Here is a 22,410-nt window from a genome sequence, read left to right on the forward strand (position 1 = left end):
CGTGATATCCCTCTGGTCTGACCAATGTGATGGAAGAGGTTTGCCTTTGTGTCACCAATCAAATTGGTCTGTGTGGAATAGTATAAAAGGGAGACACATCCCAAAACTAAAGGAGTCATTTTCAGCCTCCTGAAGTTTGGAGTCTTGTGTCGTGGTGAAAAACAGCGTCACCCAAGCACATGGGTCAGCAGCTGAGAAACCACTCCTGGAACCACAGGAATGTTTTGAATTTGTTTGCCATGCCCAAATGCCAGCATCCATCCTCCTGATTGAACACTGGTAGGAATACAAATAGAGCTTCCCTTGAGCTGTGTTTGTGTGAGATCTTCGCAGGCAGGTCTGGGAAATAACTGAAGTGTTAACGAAGCATTAGCAGCTTTGCTTTTCCTCCCTCATAAGCTACTATCATTTCATGTCACTGAACCAATTCTCATACAATTGTCTGAGGCTCCAAGTGGAAAAAACTCATTATCCTTCGAGTCCAGCTGTTAAGAATATGGGATTATGTTGTATTTCCATCTGCAATACAGCAGAAGCATTAGCTCTTTTTGAACTATGGCCAGGAGAATGCAGATCTAATTGTCCTCACAGCTCCTCCTGCTTCAAAATAAAACCATCTTTCAAAACCACTGCATTTTCACAACTCTTTCACTTACAGGAAGTGAGTGACCTGGTTCTCTCAAACTTCAGAGTTTAAGAGAGAGTTCTCTTGCTCTATTACTGCCAGCCAAGAATGGTTTGTATGTATTTATACAAGCAGCTAAATTTCACCTTGAAACCTGAATTCTGAGGCAGTGGAGAAAGATGAGAAAGCCCAAGAGAACGGAGCCAGCCCCTGATCACAGTTAAAAACAGGAGTGTCCTGTAGTAACTGTGTGGTGAAACTTATCAAGGAGGGTCACAAAGTGAAGGAGGAGAGATGCTGAAATCCACAAACCAGGATTTATTGAGAAAGTTTGTTTTATTGGTTTATAAATCACGCCTACCACTTTATTAAAAAAGCTCTTTATGAACTTAAAACATTACCAGACCCAAAATATAATATACATACTTAGAAACTCCTCACCTGATTCCCAAGTAACAGTCTGGCTTGTTCTGCTCTCCTATTTGAACACTTCCTTATTGCTCATTAAATTTTAGCAGCCCAAACATGCAAATATAACATACCCGCTGTACTGAGATCCTGATTTTCCAACATTAGTGCAAGGCTTTTCCACACTCCAGCAAAGCAAGGATTCAGTGAGCTTTAGTTTGAAAAATGAAAATACCAGCAGGTTTTACATGAGATTTTTCTGAGGGTGCAAAAGACAGACATTGTAGAAATAGAACTGCAGATTGCTGTTTTGATAATATATTTGACCCCAAATTGATCTTTATTCCAGGTACTTTGGTTCTGAACAATCTATAGCAGCATTTCGACAGAGAAGTGCAAAGACGGCTTATACAATTTATTACCAACAGAATTACGTTGCCTCGGGTATTTTCCATTCAAGGGACCCGATGAAGAGAATTTTCCTCCCCATTACCACAACTCCAACCCCTCTGCACACACCAGAGGTGATTCAACCAGGCTGAGCACACATAAGCAAGAGGAACGCCGAGCACATTTGTCCTACAGGGTACATTCAGATTTCAGTGAAGACACTGCAGGTGATTCCAGCTCTTTCCGGCGAGGAACATTCACTGAATGTTCATGCTAATTGAGTCAATCACAGCTTGCTGTTCTGCTGGAACTGGTTGACCAAGGCCAGCACCTGCTCGGAGGCCCTGACCTGCTTGGAGCCCAGGTACAGGGCGCTGTTGGAGGCCGTCTCCTCCAGGAAATATCTGTAATTCACCATCATGCCGCAGGAGGCCCCGATGCCCCGCGGGCTCGTGTCCCCCATCCAGTTTATCCTCCAGAGCACCGAGCCGTTCTGCAGGTGGAAATTGGCCACCGGGTTGAGGGCGTAGCCTCGGTGCTTCTCCCCGTACAAGTACCAGGCGCAGAGCCTCAGCAGCGGGGCGCGCAGCACCGCGCTCAGCTTCTCTGACCGCACCCACTCGTTGGTGTTCAGCAGCTTCTTCAGGGTCTCGCTGCTGGAGTCTCCTGTGAGCTCAGAGATCTCCTGCCACTCGGATTCTGTGAAAAGTTCATTCTTGCCCTGCTCCTTTGACTGGGAGGAGAGCAGACCAACGAGCCATTTGGTGAATCCTGGGATAGGGGAAAGGGTGGAAAAAGTTTCTATCTGAGGAAGCTCTTTCTGCAGATGAAAGGAGAGAAAAAATACATCATGAGTTTGGTCATTGTTGGCACAGAGAAGTTTGGGTGAAAGGGCAGCTGATGGCCTTTGCTTCTTGGAAAGTGAAAACCAGGAAATGTGAGAAGGAACTGATACACACGGACACAAAAAAAAAAAAAAAAAAAAAAAAAAGAAAGGTAAAAAATCCCCCTGGCAGTAACAGGTTAGTGATGAGAAGACACTGGGAGCACACAGAAAACCTCAGCACTGACTGAAAGCGATTCCTCACACACCATCTCTACAAAAGGACTTTTGCAGTACGTACCACCACTGGGTTCTGCTGTTATCCTTTTCCAGGCACAAATGAACAAATAAAATCACAGGCATTTAAGTGATTCTGAAGAGAATATTTTTTTAAAACAGACATGCAAGTTTGGAAAGCCATTAAAATACTATTTATTTTTCGTATATAACTGCTTTTTTAAAATCAAGGGCAGTTTACTATTTTAGTCTATTGTAAAATCAAGAGGTACTATTTTTAAATTTTTATGGAAAGAAGTTTTCCCTGAAGTTTTGAATGAAGTTCTTCATAAATGCCAGTTACCTTTAATGACATTCCCTAAACCAGCACGAAATACAAAGTGTGTGAATATTTTTTTTTTACTGCAAGTATAGCAATTGTTTTAATCGCATAAAATTTCTTCTCTACTCCTACTAATTTCTGATTAAACCTTGCTAACTACGAAATCACGTAAAGCAAAACATACATAATGAAAACCGTGTTAGTTTTGGGGATCACCAGTGTGAAGAATAAACTCACTGTCCCTTGGAATGAACACAAAATCCATCAGGAAACCCTCCTGGAGGAGTGGGGGGCCAAGGAACAGAGGGGAGACAGAGCTGAGCTGAAACCACCCCAGCGTTGGTTTAATTACTGTTCCAACAGAAGAAATGGTAAAGAACCAAGACATTCATCAACATTACAGAAACATCTTAACATCAGCAGAAAACTGTCTTTAAACGACTCCAAACGGCGCTTTTCCTACCTCGAGGATTTCCGAGGTAACCATTAAAAAGCCATCAGGGCTCAGCTGGTGCTGCAGGTTGTGCGAGCTGCTGCAGAGCTCCACAGCTGCCATCTGCAGCCGGCTCCGGGAGGCTGCAGGCTGCCAGTGCTGGGGCCAAGCATCATCTCTGAGAGCCAAAAAACCTTCTCCCATCCCACAGCAGCTCCCCAAATCTGTCCCTGCTGTCCCCTCCAGCCCTGGGACACACAGGCAGCTCTGCAGTTCGGTGACACGGCTGGATTGCCTGCAGAAAATCACTGTCTGCCCTGCGCTGAAGCTCTTTGATTGTTATTTAGGTATGTCAGCCCAGGAATCTTTTTGGGACCAGGCAGGGACAGGAAAAGCAGATCAACTTACACCTTATCAAAGAAACACATCATTTCATCTCCTTAGATAACCAGATAAAGAAAACCAAGTAAATTATTTCCTAAAAACACTCATTGCTGAATCTTATAGAACAAACCATTTTAATCACCAGAGCTCCCCTGAGATGCTGACCTGTCATGTTCACAACTGCTACAACTAGCACACTCAGTGAAATTCTAGTAAAGAAAGTAGAAACTATTTCAAGCTTCCACTAAAGGACAGGATGCTACTTTATTTTGAAGAGTAATTCCCAAACTGATGTCTTCTGTGAAATCCAACTATCAGGTTTCCTTGCGTGTGCATTCCATAAAATAAAAAAGTTCCTTTACAGACACCTCTTACACCTTCTGTTTTGCTCCTGACCAGAGCTAACAAGGTTCTCTCTCAGGAGTTGAGCTGTGTCTGTTGCTTCCAAAAGGTAAAAATTCCATCTCTCTCCCAGCCTGCAGAGCCCCAGGGCACCTGTGCACCACCCACCATGACAAAAGGGAGAGTGAATTATTTCTTCCCCTCTGGATGTGGTAATAACCACTGTAAGTTCCTAATTAAATAACTGACAGGGATTCCTGGGGACATTGACTGCTCCTTGTTTATCACCCACTTTCAGGAGTGATCTGTTCACCAAATACTTCACAGGAGGTTAGTAGCTCTTACTCTGTTAAAAACCCAAAATGGGAAATCGTGGGTTTTTTACTTCTCAGCACAGATAAGACATGGGAAAGTGACCCCATTTTGAAGGTACAATACCAACTACACATATCTGATGAAAGTTTTATTTGGAAGCTTATCTGAGGCATCCATTTCTCATAGAAAAATAAATGAATGCGCTGGAGTGAGCACATTTATGTTTTGTTAAATTGATGCGCTGGTTTCTAAGGCTCTTGGTGGAGATCCATTAATGTTTACTTTCCTGTCAGAAACCCACACACCATTAAGAAACAGCTGCTAGTTTTGGTTCGGGGTAGATTTCTGTGTTTGATTGTTGCTTTTTGTTGTTGTTTTCTTTTTCCTTTCCTTGCAGAAGAGCACAGATTTCTCTCCCATTATCCATATCTCATCTGAAACTGTCTTGCACTCTGAAAGCTGCAGTCCAAGGTCACATTTTTCATCAATGAAATCAAAGCCTGTTTTGGAAATTATGATCTCCCCAGGTCACCTAGATCAAATTAAGGTAGCAATTATCAACAGCCCAAGCAGAAAGCTAAAATCTGCCACCAATTGTTGAGCATTCTATTAGCCACACAGCAGCTATCAGTCTTCTCCCTCAAATGCCACAGGCTATAAAATCCTAAGCAGTTTTCTCAAAGGCTTCAGCACAGTTATCTGTGTCTGTCATCTGCTGACTGAATTGCCATGATGCACCTTCTGCAGAGCCACGGAGTGCTTAGAGTGGCTGTAAACACACTGGGAATTAAATGTCTGCCTAATGAGAAATCCATCCACCTCCTCCTTCACCAGCACCTATCAGCTTGCCAGAAATGATCTGCCTGCACTCAGTTTGGTTTGGTTTTTTGTAGTTGTCTGAAATAGTTTCAAAATCCAATTCATTTCTTCGAACAACACAAGCTTCAATCTCAGAAATACAGGAGATCATTTTGGTTGCCTGCTCCCTGCTTCATATACATTAATATAAACAAGAGACTGCAGGGATTGCCTACACAGCCTGTTCTCAGATTTGTCCAGGGACAACTGGAATCAAAGTGGTATCAGTGGCCTAATGAATTCATCCCAGAACAATCCCAACAGGATATACTCAGAAACAACAGAAGCCTGAACACAAACCCCTTCTGGATTATCTGTGTAGCAAACTTTTGTCAAGAAGCTGCCAAAACCCGAACAGTCTGCTCCTGAGGGCAGCACAGCTTCTCCCAGGATGCCCCTTCTGGGAGACACCAGGTCCAGCTCTGATCTCCAGAATATCCCCCCCTTTACACAATTATGCAGAACAATTCCTGTGGCAAATGCCAAATCTTAATGTCCAGGGAAAGGGTAAGGATTCCAACTGCCAAATGTGCACGTACAAAGAGAGGGAACTGAGGACCCCATTTTGTTCCTCAGCTTCATCCATCCTCCATCTGCTTAAATTAAATCTGCTTAAATTAGTGAGATCCAAAAGCTGAGGCCATCAGTTTGTACACAGTGCCTCACACTATCAGTGCTCAGCACTGGGGGTGTGAAATCCTCACCAGTTTCCCCAACAATCCCAAGAAAAAGCCATTTACAAAGAATGCTTTCACTGCTTGGCATCCTCTGAAGGTGAGAAGCGTTGCCCCACACATGCTCATGTTTAGCACAGTACCCAGTTCAGGCAAGAAGATTTCTTTTAATTTAAAAAATTAAATTCTATTTTCATTATGTATTAATGAGACATTAAGGAGTGTGGTACTAACTGAATTTACTGGATTTATATCAATCATTTTCTAGTTTAGATCCAGGTTTCAGTAGAGTTTTTGAAATCCTGTCAGATGAAGGCTTTGATGCAGAGGGGTTCTCAGCACACTCCTGACTTTGTGCATGTCTTTTCCTGACCTAATGATCCACATCCATGACAGGTCCAAATTGGGCTTTTCCTCATGAGGAATGACAGCTGAGATTTCAGTTTGGAGGTAGAAATGTCAGAGCAGGTTACACTAAGGTAGAAGTCACGTCAAGGATTTTTACTGGAGGATAAAAGAAGTTTTGCAGCACCTTGGGACAACACAACTCAAACAGAATTCTGCAGATCAAACAGATGTCCACAAAAATGAACTCAAATGGCAACTTATAAAAGTGTCTTAATCATCAATTTAAATAAATTTAAAAAAAACCCCCAAACAACCTCGACCCTTTCAAATGGTCTCCTCAATGCATTTTATTACCAGTTAAATTAAAGAGAGTCTCAACTTCTGTAACCTGGAACACTTGGTGATTTAGCAGCCCTTAAAAAAAAAAAAAAGATTTGTTTATTGCAAAGCCATGCAAGGGTGATATAAAAAACCCTCTTCCTATCAGAGACCTCACCCATCTATTTCTACAAAGGCTGCTGGACTCTGGCTTAATGAGATGTAATTTTTGAGCCAGGACTTTTTGCTGAGGCTGGATTGTTTCAGCTGCTGTCACCAAGTCCACTCAGCACTCCTGCACACCATTTGTCCCTCCTGAAGGGACTGTAAGGCTGCTCCCAAGAATTATGTCCAACCTGAACAGAGACAACCTTGGCAAGTCCTCTGCTTCACCTGAGCAGAGAGGGAGAGAGCACATGTGTGCAATTAATCCACAGAAAAAGGATTTCCAGAATTTTGGGAGCCAGGCAAAACAGGCTGCCAAGAGTATTTACTCGTTGCATGTCCTGCCTTTGCCCTGAAAACCCTGTGGTAGAAATTCCACAGTGGGAGTATTTGGAAGCTGAAAAACAGCGGGCTTCTCTCCTCTGAGGGGTGAAGTCCACCAAGATGGGAGGCACAAGGCTGAGGGACTATAGAAGAGCATCTAATAATTGTGGGAACACAAGGACAGTGATTTAGGGTCACCTCACAGATGTAAAACATGCAGTGGGAGATGGTTCTTCCACCATTCAAGACAAATTCAAGGACAACACTTTGGAATGAAGGAGGAGAAATCATGAAGGAGTGGGAAGAAGAGGAAAGAGAAAAATATTAACATCCAAGAGTGAAGAAAAAGCTAAAATATTAACATCCAAGAGTGAAGAAAAAGCTATCAGAGAGCCACATCCACAATGGATAAATATTCCTGGGTTATCCTTTCTGTCTTCTTTAGCCCCAGAGTGGTTCCCATCCAAACAGGAATGGTGCAGGGGCAATACATGGAGGTTGTTGTACCTTTAATCTGTGCATACAGAAAATATATCAACACGTCAGTCCATGTCCAATTTGTCACACAAGTGTTTCCTACCAGCACCTTTCTCACAACACCTTTAAGCAGTGTGGGAAATTTGAGTAGGGAGGAAGGTCTCCACCTCTGGCATTGCATGGAAAGCACTCAAGTTTTCAATGTTAAAGAAGTTGTTTCGGATTGAGGGATTAATTTCATGATTCAAATGTATTTAAAGGCATCTCAGCAAAGGGTTTCCTATGATAAACACTGAAGAGGGGCTGGGTTTTAAACACTGGAATGTAAAAACTTTGCCATAAGGTTAAATACAGAACACACCCTTCTCTTGGGCACACTGAATTTTAAAACTTGCATTAGGTTATCTAAGCATGACGTGTCTGTTTGCCTTTATCACTCACAACCTTGCTGGTGTTGCAAGCAATTAGTGATGGACAGATACAATGTCAATAGGGTTATTTTATGAGAGCAACTCAATTATGCAGAAATTATTTTTCAGATATGAAAGCAGATAACTGCATGAATTTATTCCAATTTCCCCTCAGTCAAGATCAGACAGATGGCATGGCCTAATTATACCTGGACTACTGCACTTTCAACAATTAGTCTAAAAGCCACTCCAAAAGAAAGAAGCAACAAAATTCAGCCAAAATATCCATTAAAAATAAACCAAAATTTTTTAAAAAAACACTTCAGGGCAGCCAGCTATGATTCAGCAATTAAATAATGGCAGTAGAAGTTTGGAGCATCCAAATGTAACATCTTTTTTTAAGCGGAACTGAAGTTCTAAATCACAGCCAGTTTTCCATATAATCCAGATGTGAAACAATGAATATAAACACAAGTAGTGATCATTACTTTTAAGTGGTAGCTTTGTCAGCAATTTAAGTAGTGCAGACTATTAAATAAAATAATGTGCTCAGCACAGGAATGTGACTGTCTCTTTCACACAGCTCTGTAAATGAATTTTCATTCCTTTCTCCAGTTGCTTGGAAGGTTCTCCAAGTAGTAAAGCTATTAACAATAATCCCTTAGCATGCAATGATGTTATCTAAATTCAGAGAACTGACTGGCAGAAAGTAAAAGATTCTTTTGACTTCTAAGACTTTTTTTTTACTATATTGCAAGACATACCTGGGCAAAGAGACCTCTCTCTTTTTTATTTTTCACCAGAGATGCATTCAGGGCATGCATGCACACTGCATAAATAACCAGTGGCAATTCAATAGAACAAACAAAACAAAGAACTCATTCATGAACAGGAAGTGTTTCTGCTCCTGGAGCAGCTGTAAGATTTTGGAAAAGGCACTGTCAGGTACTCTGAAGAGAGAATATCTTGATCAGGCTCTTCCCACTCAGCTGAGAGGCAACAGTGAATTTATCAGAGCAGAACACGGCTGTGGCAAAGCCACCTCCTACAGAAATGTTCTCACTTGACTTCAGGCAACCACACAAGGAATTCACACAGAACTTGTCCACTGTGGAACAGCAGCCACATCGGGCAGACATCCACCAAGAGCAGGAAATGCTCTTCCAGCTCTCCACATCTCCAAAGGCTGCTCTGGGGAGAAATTCCAAGTGTAGGAGAAGTCCCAGCAGCTCGTGGCAGTGCCATGAACTGGGAACTAAACCCTGCTGGGAGAAGACAGACCCTGAGGCCCCCCTGGCACACCCACCTGCAGCTCTTTGACAACTCTTTTGATGAGGTGAGTCCCGAGTTCCACCCCCTGCAGGCCCTGCTGAGTCAAGCTGATGGAGTAGAAAATTGCTGTTGTGATTTTGTCTGCCTCTTCTGTCTCTAAAGGCGGCACTTCTTTCACTATGGCCTAGGAAAATAAGGATTAAAAATAAACAAAAAATGTTTTTAATAGTTATTATCATCGTTATGGGGAGGTTTTTCTTTTTTAACTTTTAAGTGCATTAACATTTTTCCCCACTGTTTTATTCATTGGCAACAAAAATCTAATGAAAAAGTAGGAAGAGCTGCTTATTCACTAGTACTTGCAGGAAAAAAACTGTCACATGGTTTAAAGTTTTCAGAAGTCATTGCAACCACTTTGAAATTTTAGTCTCATTTTCTCTACATTATTTCTTATCTTTTCTCGTTCTTCTTGCCCTTGAGCAAACCCTCCAAATTTCAATAAAACACCAGACAGACAAAACATCCCTGGAATTTTTATGTGCCAATTCTCTCACCTCTTAAAAGAGGAAACAAAAGCAAATATTGCCAAAATTAGAGGGGACAGCACAGTGCAATCTGAGCACTTTGCTGTGTGCTCAGTGCCTCAGTGGCTGTACCTGGATGTTGCTGGAGATGTCACTGGTCAGTGCCACGTGCAGGACAATCAGTGGCTCTCCTGGGATGGCACAGTGAGAAAAGAAGTAGCACCTTCTGTAGGCTCCAACTCGACGCTTCATATCAACCCAGTTCCTCACAGGGTGCACAGCTTCAGAACTCAAGGAGAAAAATTAAAAATAAAATTATTATTATCATCATTGTAATTATCATTATTATCACTATTGTTATTATCATTGTTATTGTTATTATTATTTCATTTAAAATGGAGCTCAGCTGCCCCACAAGCTCAGGGCTCTTCCCATTGATGTCAGTGACAGAACTTTCCAATCAAAAACCAAGAATCAGCCTGTGAATAATGTAAAATTGTCAGCAAGCTGGGACAAAGTGGATTGTGAAGGGGTATTGCACACCCACTCACTAGTGTGTTTGCCAAATTGCAATTTAATTAGTATTAAATATTAATAATTACTTTTATTTGGGAAATTTGGTTTGTTCAAGATGTCTTTGCCTCATCAACACTTGAACAACGCATTTTCAGAACATTCTAGGGATTATTTTTTCTTCAACATTTCATACAAGGTGGCTCACCACAAAATTTAGTAATATTCAACTTCATCACAACCTTGGCTATTTGACAGAAATTCAGAAATCAATATTGTAGCTTCAGAAATCCATGTTGTAGATTCAGAAATCAATGTTATAGATTCACCAATCAATGTTGTAGATTCAGAAATCCATGTTGTAGAGCACACTGTATAAAAACCAAGGTGTTGTCTTCACATGTGGTTTACAAATGATCTTGTGCACTTCATCAGTTACAGCCAAAACCACTGCAGCACCTCTGGGAATGTGGGAAGAGTACCTGAGGAAGTCGGAAGGAAATGCAGCACTCTACCAGCGCAGTGTGGGAGCTACAGGATCAAATGATGGGACAAATTATGCCCTTTACTCTTTAATTCAATCTGTTTTAAAAACTGGGCTCCACAGCGTGTTAATGCAAATATTTCATTATTATACTTTGCCTTCAGCTCAGAAAAGCAGGACACAGTGAATCTCTGCAGTGCCAAGATTCCATCCCCTCGCCACCAAGGTTCTTCCAGCCTCCAGCACTTACTCACTGATTTTCTGGAGGACTTCACAGGGTGATTGCCACGTCACCCGCTCCAGGCTGAGGAACCCTGTGCAGAACCACTCTGAGAGCATGTTCTTGAGAACCCCATTCATCTCCTGAAAACACAACACAGATGGAATGAGATGCTGAAAAACCAACAGAACATGGAAATGTGAGTAAAGATAATCTTGACTGACTCGAACTACAACGCTGGGAACTTAAAGGAAAGTCATGGATCTGTTTGTGGAGATTAATCATGAAACAGTCCAGGACTGAACCAAGGAAAATCCTTGAAGGACTGTCAGTAGTGCACGCAGGGACAGGGAAGATAAGGCAAAGAAACCCCACTGTGGACAGAAAGCAGACATTGGGTAGGAGGTTTTGAGCAGACCTGACCACCAGGCTGCAATTGCACACTAGCTCAGATTTCAATACCATGGAAATATCTTTCAACAGGATGCAGACAGATTTTTTTCTTCTCTAAAAAAACATGAAAATATTTGAGCAAGAGAAATAAAACCCAGCAGCATAAGACAATAGAATTAAAAAATCAAACCAGCTTTGGAACAGTGTGAGAGATGAAACCCAACTGTAATGTCAAACCCTTTCAGAAACATTCATTTTAATAGTGATTTTTACATTCCCTACCAGTTTCCTGCTGCCTGTATTATTAAAGATTTCCTGTCTAAATTTATTTGAGTTTAACAAGTATTCTTGAACTCAGCACAGCATGAATATCCCTAAAAGAGATCCCAGAGTTTATTTTTCTTTCTTCCATTTGCCTTGTACACAAGACACAGTGTGATGCCAGCACCAGCTTACCAAGAGCCTGATCAGAAATGTGGGCTTACCCAAAATTAACTTAATAACCATTTACTTCAAAACAAAAACTCTTTATCTCCTATTGAAACCTTTATTAAATACCTACTGCTGCACATCAAAGAGATAAAAATTAAGATCCAATGTAATTTAGCTTGCTATATTAAACAACTGGAAAAATATCTAAATCTACTCAGAAAACCTAAAACATTTTTCCTAAGTTCAGATGTAGTCCCAGGACTGTCATAAAAAGCAAAAATATTTCCTATCACGACCTAATTAAGATGAAAGTTGCAGAGACACTTGTCAAAAGACACACATCAAAGAAGGTTTCTGCTGGCCAAAGCAACTGTTACAAGTATTCCAAGACTGAATAAAAGGACAGGTTTAATCCTTAAGATACTAGAAAAAATAAGTTTTCAAACCTATAAGAAACAGCCATTCATCTGCACACAACAGTTCTGTCCTCCATGATAGTTTTTTTTTAATGTCTTTTTCCTAAACAAATATATTCTGATTGGTTTGTTCATTCTGACTTTAGGGTACCTTCCTTGTGAATCCTTCTTTCTGCACACCTCTGGAGTTTTTAGGTAATAACCATAAATCACTTGGGTCAAATATCCCTTGGTGTAGGGGAAGTCTCCAGGCATTCCAGGAGTGTTTGGTTTATTTGTAGGGGCATGTAGCCCTGGTTTTGTGCCTGAGATGTTTTGGTTTTCTGAAATTCTTTTCCCAGGGAATTTTCTGTAAACAAGAGAAGTGTTTTTTAGCTGTAACTTTGTTTTCATTCCTTTCCCTAGGAGGGACTTCTTCTTGATGTCCCTCTGCTCTGACCAATGTGATTGAAGAGGTTGTGCCTTTGTGTCAACAATCAAATTGGTCTGTGTAAAATAGTATAAAAGGGAGACACATCCCAAAACTAAAGGAGTCATTTTCAGCCTTCTGAAGTTTGGAGTCTGTGTTGTTGTGGTGTAAAACAGCATCAGGGGCACACTGTGAACCAGAAGAAGGAGCTGGAGCTGTCAGATGTGAGGGCAAAGAACAGATTCTCACGGCTCCCCTGCCATCCATGAGGTTTTGGAACAGCATTTCAGCTGCAGTGCAGCAGGCACAGGGGGACTGGGTGGCAGCACTACTGCTGGCAGCACTGTGACATTGTGCTCTGCATCCCTGCAGTAACAAGGCTCAGGCAGCACAGACTGACAGCAGCACAGGTATCCTGCAAGGAAAATGACAGTGGGAAGCTCTGGAGTCATGAGTTTTTCTCCTCTGAAGGTTTAGCAAGGGATGCCAATGGAACCCAGGGCCGTTTTAATTCCCGAGCTACTGCAGCTCCAAGGTACAGCTGGAGAAAAGGAATACAGCTGTAACCAAAGAAGAAAGTGGAGCAGATGTGCTCTCAGTAATGATTTGGGGAGCAAGAAATATTATTTATGGGGAGTTACAACTCAACCAACCTGTCAGTTGTGAATAATAAAGTTTTATAAAACAACAGGGCACTGTGCAGGAGTTTGAAGAGCTCCGGGTGGAAGGGACCTGCCATGGAGGTCCAACCCCAGCTGGGCATGGAACAACAGGACACAGGGGAATGGCTTCAGATGGAAAGAGAGCAGGTTTGGATGGGATATCAGGAATAAATTGTACCCTGTAGGGTGGGGAACAGGTTCCCCAGAGAGGCTGTGGGCTCCCCATCCCTGAGGAATCCAAGATCAGTCAGGGCTTGGAGCACCCTGGGACAGGGAACGGTGTCACTGCCCAGGGCAGGGGGTGGAACTGGATGGGAATTAAGGTCCTTTCCAACCCAAACCATTCCAGGATTCTGTGCTGACAAAACTTCTCAGTGCAGAAAGACCTAAAAGTTTTCACTATCCAAAACTGTTTAATTCAAGTCATCTAAACGAGATCCTGACTTGTGTTTAGTATCTCAGTGTACAGGACATTTCCAAAAAGCTTCACTCCAACATGGGCAGGCTCAAGTCTGGGTCTCTTGTTTGGGAGATTTAGTGGCAGGTTCTCTTATTTCGTAAATTTAGTGGTAAGTCAATTCTTCTTTTCATTTCATAGCCTTTTTTAGTCATAAAAATTACATCTGCAACACTTCATTAAAAAGGAAAGCAAGCACATTCATTATTCAGCATCCCAGTGCTAAATTTGAGCAACAAGACATACTCAGATTAGTATTTCAAATTACCAGCTATACTTCAATTTCTATTAGCCAAGTCTAATAAATTGTGGTGATTTTTTTTCCTCATTCCGTGTTCCTGCCACAAGACAGCAAATTACAGCCTTTTTAATCTTCACATCAAGTACCTATTCCTTGGGCAACAAATGGGAAAACTCTCGTGAAAACCCCCAATTAATTAGTTTTTATTAAGAAGAAATGCCTCTCTGATGAGGGAACTATTTCACTTTTCCTTCTCAAACTACTAAATATAACACCCCTCACAAGAGTTGAGTTTTCCTGTGTTTTTGGAATGTTTGAAGTTTTCAACCTGATTTATTTCATTTGGAACTTCAAGATCTACTCTGATATTGCCAAATATTTGAAGGTCTCTGTGCTGGGGGGATTGATTTGGATTGTTTTGGGTGGGGTTTCAGGGATTTTCTTTTCTGCTGGGCTTTTTTTTTTTCCTCCACAAATTACCTTCAGAATCTACATAGAGAATATCCCTGGTGAGACACTGGAAAAAATATCCCCACCAGCAAAAAAGGATTCAACAGTGACACAAATTAAAGGGGAATGGTTTCTGCTCTTTTATTGCTAATAATAATTACTGCAGTGATAATGGCAGTGCTGAAAACTCTCCTGGCTCTTGTGGTTTATATTATTGGACATCTTATCCTTAAAATTAAAATCATTATTTCTTTTTTTCCCCCCCATTTCTGCTCATTTGGACCATGAGTAAATTGAGCTCAAGCACTTTCAAGTGTCTTAATTACTTAAATGTGATATTTTACTGCAATCTGTTGAACAAACACAAAATAGAAATCCTTCATCACCCAATATCTGAGCAGTCCAAGCTGCTTTTATGCTGATAGTGTGAATGAAAATGGAAAAAATATTTCATATTTACAACACAGTAATGGGCAATCCCGGTTTTAATAGGTCTTTCAAATTACAAAGTAAAAACTAAGGACTGTCTTAAGAAATATTTCAGACAGTTTGAGCACAAACCAAAATCCCAGGAGGCCACATAATGCATTCTGTAATTCTCCATGAGCATCGAGGAGATCCATTTAATTTTATTCCCACATTTCCTTGTCAGTGCAGACACAAATATACAGAGGTTATAAAACTCTCGTTGCACATTTGTCTTTATGTTAGGACTGAAATCAACTCTGCACTAATGAAATGGCTACACAGGACTTTTGATAGGCAAACACCAAACACTTTCATAGAAAAAACTTTTAACAAGGATGGCGCGTCTTTTTTTTTCCAACACAAGACCAAGATTACAAATGCACTCCAACTACTGCTTAATTATGGAAGCAGGTTTATAGATCAATCAATGTGACCAAAAAATGCTCTCTTTTTCATTATCTTTTGTCAGCAACTTGAACTTTTCACTGACTTTTTCTAAATCATATGGAGAGATGAAGAATATTTTAAAAGCAATCGCTGGATGATTTGCTACCTGAGATGATGATGCTGTGAATTTTTCCACCAGAGTCGTATTTCAAGGGCTGAAATATAAGCAAGCAAGTAAAATGTAACAAATCTCAAGAGGAAAATGCTGGCACAGAAAAAGTGTTGCAGGTGAGAAGGTTCTGAAGAGCAAGAGGAAGAACCGCACCCACGGAACAGATTTTCAGCCAATTTCACTCTGTGCATGGCAAGAGCTCATCAGAAATTCAACTGTTTGTAAGGACAGTGGAAAATCAGTGTCCTGCGGTGAAAAGAAGGAACAGAACACATGAAAAGAACACAAGAGAGAGAGGACAAAAATTGAAACAGCACCATGAGGAATAACCAAGCTCAGCTCTGCTGCGAATTAACTTTTAAAACAATGTTGTTATTATTATGCACTCTGGAAAGGGCATTGCTTCATAGCAGGGGCCACTTCCTTCCTGGCTGTCAGCACGGGCAGCCTCACTGGGGGAAAGGGCTCACTCTGGAGAAACACGGAATCATTTATGTTGGAAAAGACATCTGGGATCACCGAGTCCAACCTTTGACCCATCACCACCTCGTCATCGAGTCCACGGCACTAAGTGCCATAAGCAGTGGTTTCTTGAGCATCTCCAAGGATGGGGATTCCAGCACCTCTCTGGGTCTGTTCCAATGTGTAATCAGCCTTTATGCGGAGAAGTTCTTACTGCTGTCCACCCTGAGCCTCCTCCTGTCCCTGTTCCCTGGGAGCAGAGCCCGGCCCCCCGGTTGTCCCCTCCTGTCAGGGACTTCTGCAGAGCCACAAGGTTCCCCCTGAGCCTCCTTTGCTCCAGGCTGAGCCCCCCTCCCAGCTCCCTCAGCCGCTCTCCATCGGACTTGGCCTTTAGATCCTTCCTCTTCCCTGAGCCCACTCCAGCACTCCAGTGTCCTTCCTGAACCGAGGCACCCATAAAGGCCCCGACAGCGATCTGGGCTCAGGGCACCGCTTCCCAGCCTAACGAGGAGCAGCACCACGAGCCGCGAGCCCCAAACCACATCCCCCGCAGCCCCTCAGAGCCCCGCGCCCAGGCCAGCCCTCACCTTGACGTGGGGCCCGTCCACCGCCTTGCTGGCCAGCCCCTCCATCAGGTCGGCCCTGAGCTCCACCAGGAAGCGCAGCCCGCCATCCAGGCGGCCCAGGTGCTGGAAGAGCCCGCGGTACTGCGGGTTCAGGTAGTAGCGGAGCCGGTCCTCGGCCTGCAGCAGCGCCCCGGGCTCCCTGCGCTGCTCGCGGGCCTGCAGCACCTTGGCGGCGGCCTCGGCCACCCGCCCGTGCTCCACGCCGAAATCGCGGGCCAGGCGGCTCAGCAGCTCGGCGCGGGCCGGCCCGGGCTGCAGCGCGCGGTAGAAGCGCACGAACTCGGCGCCGCGCAGCTCGGCGGGCGGCGGGGCTTTCTCCTTGGTCTCGTAAGGCGGCAGCGGCGGCACCGAGCGGCGCAGCAGCTCCTCCATGCCCGGGGAAGAGCCCGAGGAGAGGCGGCGCGGGCCCCGCGCGGCCCAGAGCAGCGGGCGCGGCGGGCCCCGGAGCGGGCACAGCCGCCTCATCCCGCACACCGCCGCAGGCCGCGGCGCCGCCCGCCGGGCCGCTCCGCGCGCGCTGATTGGCTGTGATCGCAGATTGACAGCGCGTCCCGCCAATGGGAAGTGAGGAAAGAGGGGCGGGGATGGGGGTGTGTGAGGGGTGTGTCGGCCGCCATGTTGAGTGTGGCGCTCAGCGGTCACGGGCTGCCGCTCCTCACGGCCCGGAGGTCCCCCGGCACCGCCCTGCCCTCAGAATTAACTCCCCGTGCTGCACTTTGGAACCATAAAGTCATATCGGACACGGTGCCGGGCTGCGCCATGGGAAGGTCGGGTCGGACTGAGGAGGAATTTCCTGATTGTGGTTAGGCACTGGGCTGCCCAGGTGGAGTCACCTCCCCGGAGGTGGCACTTGGTGCCACGGGCTGGTCCAGGAGTTGGTGTTCGGTCACAAATTGAACTTGATGATCTCAAAGGTCTTTTCCAGCCTAATTGATTTTGTGATTCCGTGAATCATCAAGATTGGAAGAGACCTTTAGGATCACCCAGCCCAAGTGTAACCCCTAAACCACAGCAAGAAATGCCAGATGCAGACACCGAAGCATCTCCACCACCTCCCTGGGCAGCCTATTCCAGTGCCCGACCTCCCAGCCAACGAATAAATTTTTCTCAAATACCTAACTGGAATCTCCCTTGTCTCAGTTTATGACCTTACACTGTCCACTGTATCTTTCTCCCCTGTGGCTCCCATATTTCCTGCTGGGCTGTGCTGGCTTTGTGGAACGCCGCTGAGCACCCAGGCTTGCACAAATCTGAAATAAATAATTCATGTGTGTCTCACGTGTGTCATTATTGGCTTGGTGCATGTAGCCCTGGTTCCGTGCCTGAGGTGAAATTCCTTTTCCCAGGGAATTTTCTGCAAACAGGAGAGAGGTTTTTGTAACTGTAACTTTATTATTCATTTCTTTTCCTAGGAGGGACTTCTTCTTGATGTCCCTCTGCTCTGACCAATGTGATGGAAGAGGTTTTGCCTTTGTGTCACCAATCAAATTGGTCTGTGTAAAATAGTATAAAAGGGAGGCACATCCCAAAAATAAAGGAGTCATTTTCAGCCTTCTGAAGTTTGGAGTCTGTGTCGTTGTGGTGTAAAACAGCATCAGGGCACATCAGGGAACAAATCCAGTTTCCTGGGCAGCTTCCCCATGTCCTGAGGAGGCTCCTGTAAATCTGCTGATACTTTCAGGGGCAGGGATCCCAGCCCCTGGGAGCCCAGGCCAGCCCTGCTACAGGAAACAACACAAATTTGCTCTGAAACAGCTGCAGGAAACAAATTTGGTTATGCAGTTTTGAGGTCACAGACTTGAGTGTAAGCCTGTTCTCCAGGTCCCGTGGCAAAAAACTGATCATGAGCCCAAAGTCCTCTCAAGTGTGTCAGGACCTTTCGTGAATGAAGTTAAACATCTCCATCCTGCTCCCAGCTCAGGCTTACAAAGGTAACACTCCTTTGGGCATTGAGGATTTGCCTCCTTTAGACATTAAACCAGCAGAACACGTAGGTCACATTGATGTCAGTGAGATTAGAATTGAGCAGCAATTGTCCTTAAAAGCACAGGGAATTGTGATTCTCAGCCTTTGAAATAAGAATTGAGGAGAGAATCAAGCCCTCTTTGTCAGTGAAGAGACAAAAAAAGAGAGTGCTGTCTAATTACAAATTTTAGAACAAAATGTTTAGAGATTCCCAAGGAAGGGGACAAAAGAAATAAAAACAAAATGGGAGCATTAGAGTCCTAGAGAGCTGAGGGTCATAAGATAAACTATTATACCATTAAGGGAGGGAAAACATGACTCAGAAGCATTGTAATATATAAAAAGACTTTTAAAAAACATTTGAATCTCACTGGCAATGAATTAAGCTTCAGAAAAATCCCTTGCCACCTTTAAAACTTAATTTTCAGCTAAAAAAAAGAAGCCTTCAAAGTTGACTGGTCAGTTCTCCTTGGCCTCCGGAGGAAAGGGGCTGCCAAAAGAGCCTCTGCCTATGTCAGATTCCCAGGATAATGTCTGCGGAGACAGAGAAGAAGTAAGAAGTAAGAACTTCCACCAAAAATCATGATGCTATTGCTGTATGCACTCTTTATAGCAATTCTGCAGTTTTAAATAGGGATCCATCAGACAAGTACAACTTTTTCCATTTGAAAACTGAAATAAAACGTTTTTAGCCATGCTTCATAAAAAAAGCTGGACAGACTTTTTTTTTTTTTTTTTTTTTTTTTTTTTTTTTTGCAAAGGAGAGCTAGAATATGAACTTTTTCTTCTGTATGTTTAATAATGATCTTAAATCCACTGTGTTTGTTCAATGTATGATTATATAGTAAACTTCTTCACAATCTGGTGCATATTTGGTTGACATACACCCTAAAATTGTGCTAAAATGAGTCTAGTTTGTGTTTCTATTCATTGAAAGCCTTATGGACCGGCTCAGATTCTGATTCAGAAATTTCAAGAAGCCCGAGATAGAGATGTTAGCACAGGGGGAGTGTGGTGATGAAAGATGAAGGCTCCAACCTGCCAGAAAATGGTCAGCATTTCTCAGGATCAATTCCTTTTAAAAAATCCTATCCAGAAATGCTTCTGTTCTTTCTACTTCGACAGCACTCTCAGCTTGGCCTTGGGTAGGATTCCTGCAAGAACAGAGCTCTCCTGCATGACCCACGGCCATCAAAACCAGCTACCAGCCTTGTTCATCCCCAGAGACCTCAGTGGTACAGCTTGTAAGGCTTTGTCAAGACATTTCTTTTGAAACGTTCTACTACTCATTTTTATTTTATTTTATTTTATTTTATTTTATTTTATTTTATTTTATTTTATTTTATTTTATTTTATTTTATTTTATTTTATTTTATTTTATTTTATTTTATTTTCCCCCAGGGAAAACTTAACTATCTGCTTCAGCTGCTGCTTGGAAAATGAAAGCACATCTCTGTCTGGCAGGACCTGAGGGCACCACGAGATGTCTGACCCTGCCCAGCCTCACCTGGGAATTTCTCCGTGGGTTCAGGAGCCCCACTTCAGCTCAGCCTGAGGGTTTGAGATCCTCCTGCACATCCCAAATTCCATCCCGAATTCCCTGGGATTGCCTTGCCTCCTGCCTTGCCACCGTGGATGTTTATTCTTGAAAACGTTTATTACTGCAAACTGAATGTTATTATTAGAAAACTGGAGATTGAAAGAGCCTTAATTGCACTTCAGTAATTGTAAATTTTGTCTCCGAGCAAAAAGAGAAGCTAATAAAAGATGGAAAGTCAATTTGATCCAAGTCAGTCTGATCCTCTTTTTATTTTTTTTTTCTCTTTAATCTGTTCAAATGTTAGGTAAAAATAAAGTGCATGCCCTGGTTTCTCTGCTCAATAAATCCAGTATGGCAAAGACAAACTGATTTCTGATGGAAATGAAGGTAGTCCCGTGGCTTGGGGTTTGTTTTGTTTCTTTTCTGTATTTACTCTTGCATGCAGAGTGCCACGAAAATGTATTTAGGACAAGAGTCTGAGCTGAGAAACTGACTGTGCTATTATTCAAGAGAGTAGCAGAGCTTCAGTTCACTTCAAAAGAAACAAGATGGAGCCAATGATTTCCAATAAATCTGTTTGTGCCTGCAAAGTGTTCATCCAAGGGAGATTTGTCAGGAAACATCACTCCCCACCCATCCTACAGGTGGCTTATTCTTGTAATTACGGAGTTTATACACAAATCTCGCCTTCTGAGTTCTCAAACTAAAGATTTTTTTAAAAATATTTACCAGAAAATATTGAAAATATCTATGTGATCAAGAGAAAACCAACCCTTATCAGGCTGGTAAAGGGGAAATAAAAGGTCTCTTCCTCTGTTTTCCTTTCACCACAGTGCATGTGGTGGGAGAGCAGAGTGGGAAGCTGTGCTGCAAGCTCTGAACATGTTTTGTAATAGCTCGGAACAGAGTCTGTAAAATTACTTTAAATGAGCAAGTATCCCATTTTGAAGAGTTCATAAATCTCATAAGGTACTGGAAAAAGCAAACTTGCTGTAGTTACTGAGTAAAAACCAGGATCATTTCAGCTTTTTGCACTGCTCTTCAATTACCCAGCCCCTCCAAACAGGCAGTTCTGAGGGTGGTTTTGTTCCAGCTCCCCAAGCTGGGTGAGATAATTTAAAATGAGATAGCAACGTTCCACTGTCAGAGCTGTAGCCAGTGCTTAGCTTTAGTCATGATCTTAGATAAATACAACATTGTTTTATGGAATTGCCTGGCTTTAAGCACAGGAGGCTTGTACTGAGAGCCTGCAGGATCAGCTCTGTGCTCACAACTGCACACTTCAGGATTTCCTTCCTGATTCTTCATCTCTCTGAGTTTTTCTTGTTTAATTTGCCTGCAGTGAGTTGTGCCCCAGGTAAGGACACAAAGTACTGAACAGCAGAGGTGTCTGCCTCTGAAATCAGATCGTGGGAATCTTTGTTTCAAGTGATTAATCTCTTTCTATCGAGGAGTTCTCTGAAATAATTGCCAACCTGAGGATTTTTATTTAGGGCGCTGTAGAACCAGAACTTTTATCGTAAAACTCTGGTTTCTAGGTCTTTTTTTCTACCCAATTTAGGAATATTTATAACTGACAGTGGACTGAGACCATTTCTAATGTTTTACTAAATATTTTATCTCTTTTTTGTAATTTTTTTTTTAATAAAGGAAAACCAAAGCTCTCGTAGATGTTAAGAAATGTCCCTGATATCTCAAGGCGTAGTAAAACTGATTGTAATACTTATTTTAGTTTCAGCCACGGGTCCTAAATACAATGTTGAAAGATGCCAATATTCATATGAACATTGAATTTATTTGCTTTATTATCTGATACTCAATTTTGTGTTACAGGGTTGATGGTAAATAAAAGCAGAATATAGTACATGAATTTATAAGTCAGTGTACTTCGCTCTTGTTCCCACAGAATCCTTATCATTATCACAGAGATTGTTCCCACAGGGGCTTCCAGCCACTCTTTCCCCTCCTATTTATGTTGGTATCATGAAAAAGAGCAAAGAACCCCTGATTTCTCTTTTAGTATGAAAAATAAAAGGTAAATGTTAGCCAGAGTTGTTTCCCCACCACCTCTTTACAAATATACCTTTCCTTTTTTTTTTTTTCCTTATTTTGTATCTTCCTCACTTTGAAAAGTCTTCATTGGTGATTCAATTCCTAGATAAATCTTCTATTAGCATTTACCAGCTCGTTCAGCTCCTTGATATTAATTCTTGTTCAGGCTTAGATGGCACATTAGAGGAAAATGAGGCTAAAGATTTAAGCAGATACTTTTAATTATGTCTGGCTCTAATAGAAGATGGACAGAATCTTACAGGGCAGGATATTAAGCTACTTTTCCCTGCATGAAACTTTTATGTTTATAGCACAAACCATTTAGTGTAGTAGCAAATTCTTCCTTCTAACAGTTATTTCAAACTGATGTTTGTAGTTTTTCTCCTTCATTGCTGAGACAGATTTGTACACT

The 22,410-nt window shown here is 42.6% G+C and overlaps 1 protein-coding gene across 1 annotated transcript; it reads right to left on the reverse strand.

Moving 5' to 3' along the window:
* Nucleotides 1–942: 942 nt before the first annotated feature.
* On the reverse strand, nt 943–16,923 carry MLYCD (malonyl-CoA decarboxylase). The gene is made up of 5 exons (XM_066194697.1): nt 16,403–16,923; nt 10,897–11,009; nt 9,782–9,938; nt 9,160–9,309; nt 943–2,243 (listed from the first exon to the last, which is right to left on the reverse strand). Exons 1-5 carry the CDS (start codon nt 16,904–16,906, stop codon nt 1,710–1,712), a joined length of 1,458 nt encoding a protein of 485 aa, XP_066050794.1. The 5' UTR covers nt 16,907–16,923; the 3' UTR covers nt 943–1,709.
* Nucleotides 16,924–22,410: the final 5,487 nt, after the last annotated feature.

Source organism: Chamaea fasciata, unplaced genomic scaffold, assembly GCF_029207755.1.
Source record: "Chamaea fasciata isolate MVZ Bird 193981 ecotype frontalis unplaced genomic scaffold, bChaFas1.0.hap1 SCAF_12, whole genome shotgun sequence".
In the NCBI taxonomy this organism is placed as follows: domain Eukaryota; kingdom Metazoa; phylum Chordata; class Aves; order Passeriformes; family Sylviidae; genus Chamaea; species Chamaea fasciata.

Bases quoted from the DNA above. Each gene is read 5' to 3' on its own strand.
- MLYCD (XM_066194697.1), bottom strand. From the start codon at position 16,906: ATGAGGCGGCTGTGCCCGCTCCGGGGCCCGCCGCGCCCGCTGCTCTGG. The intron at 9,939-10,896 runs GTAAGTGCTGGA...TTTCTCCTTGAG, and splicing joins GTCCTCCAGAAAATCAGTGA to TTCTGAAGCTGTGCACCCTG. The intron at 2,244-9,159 runs GTGGGTGTGCCA...TTTCATCTGCAG, and splicing joins GAGTTGTCAAAGAGCTGCAG to AAAGAGCTTCCTCAGATAGA.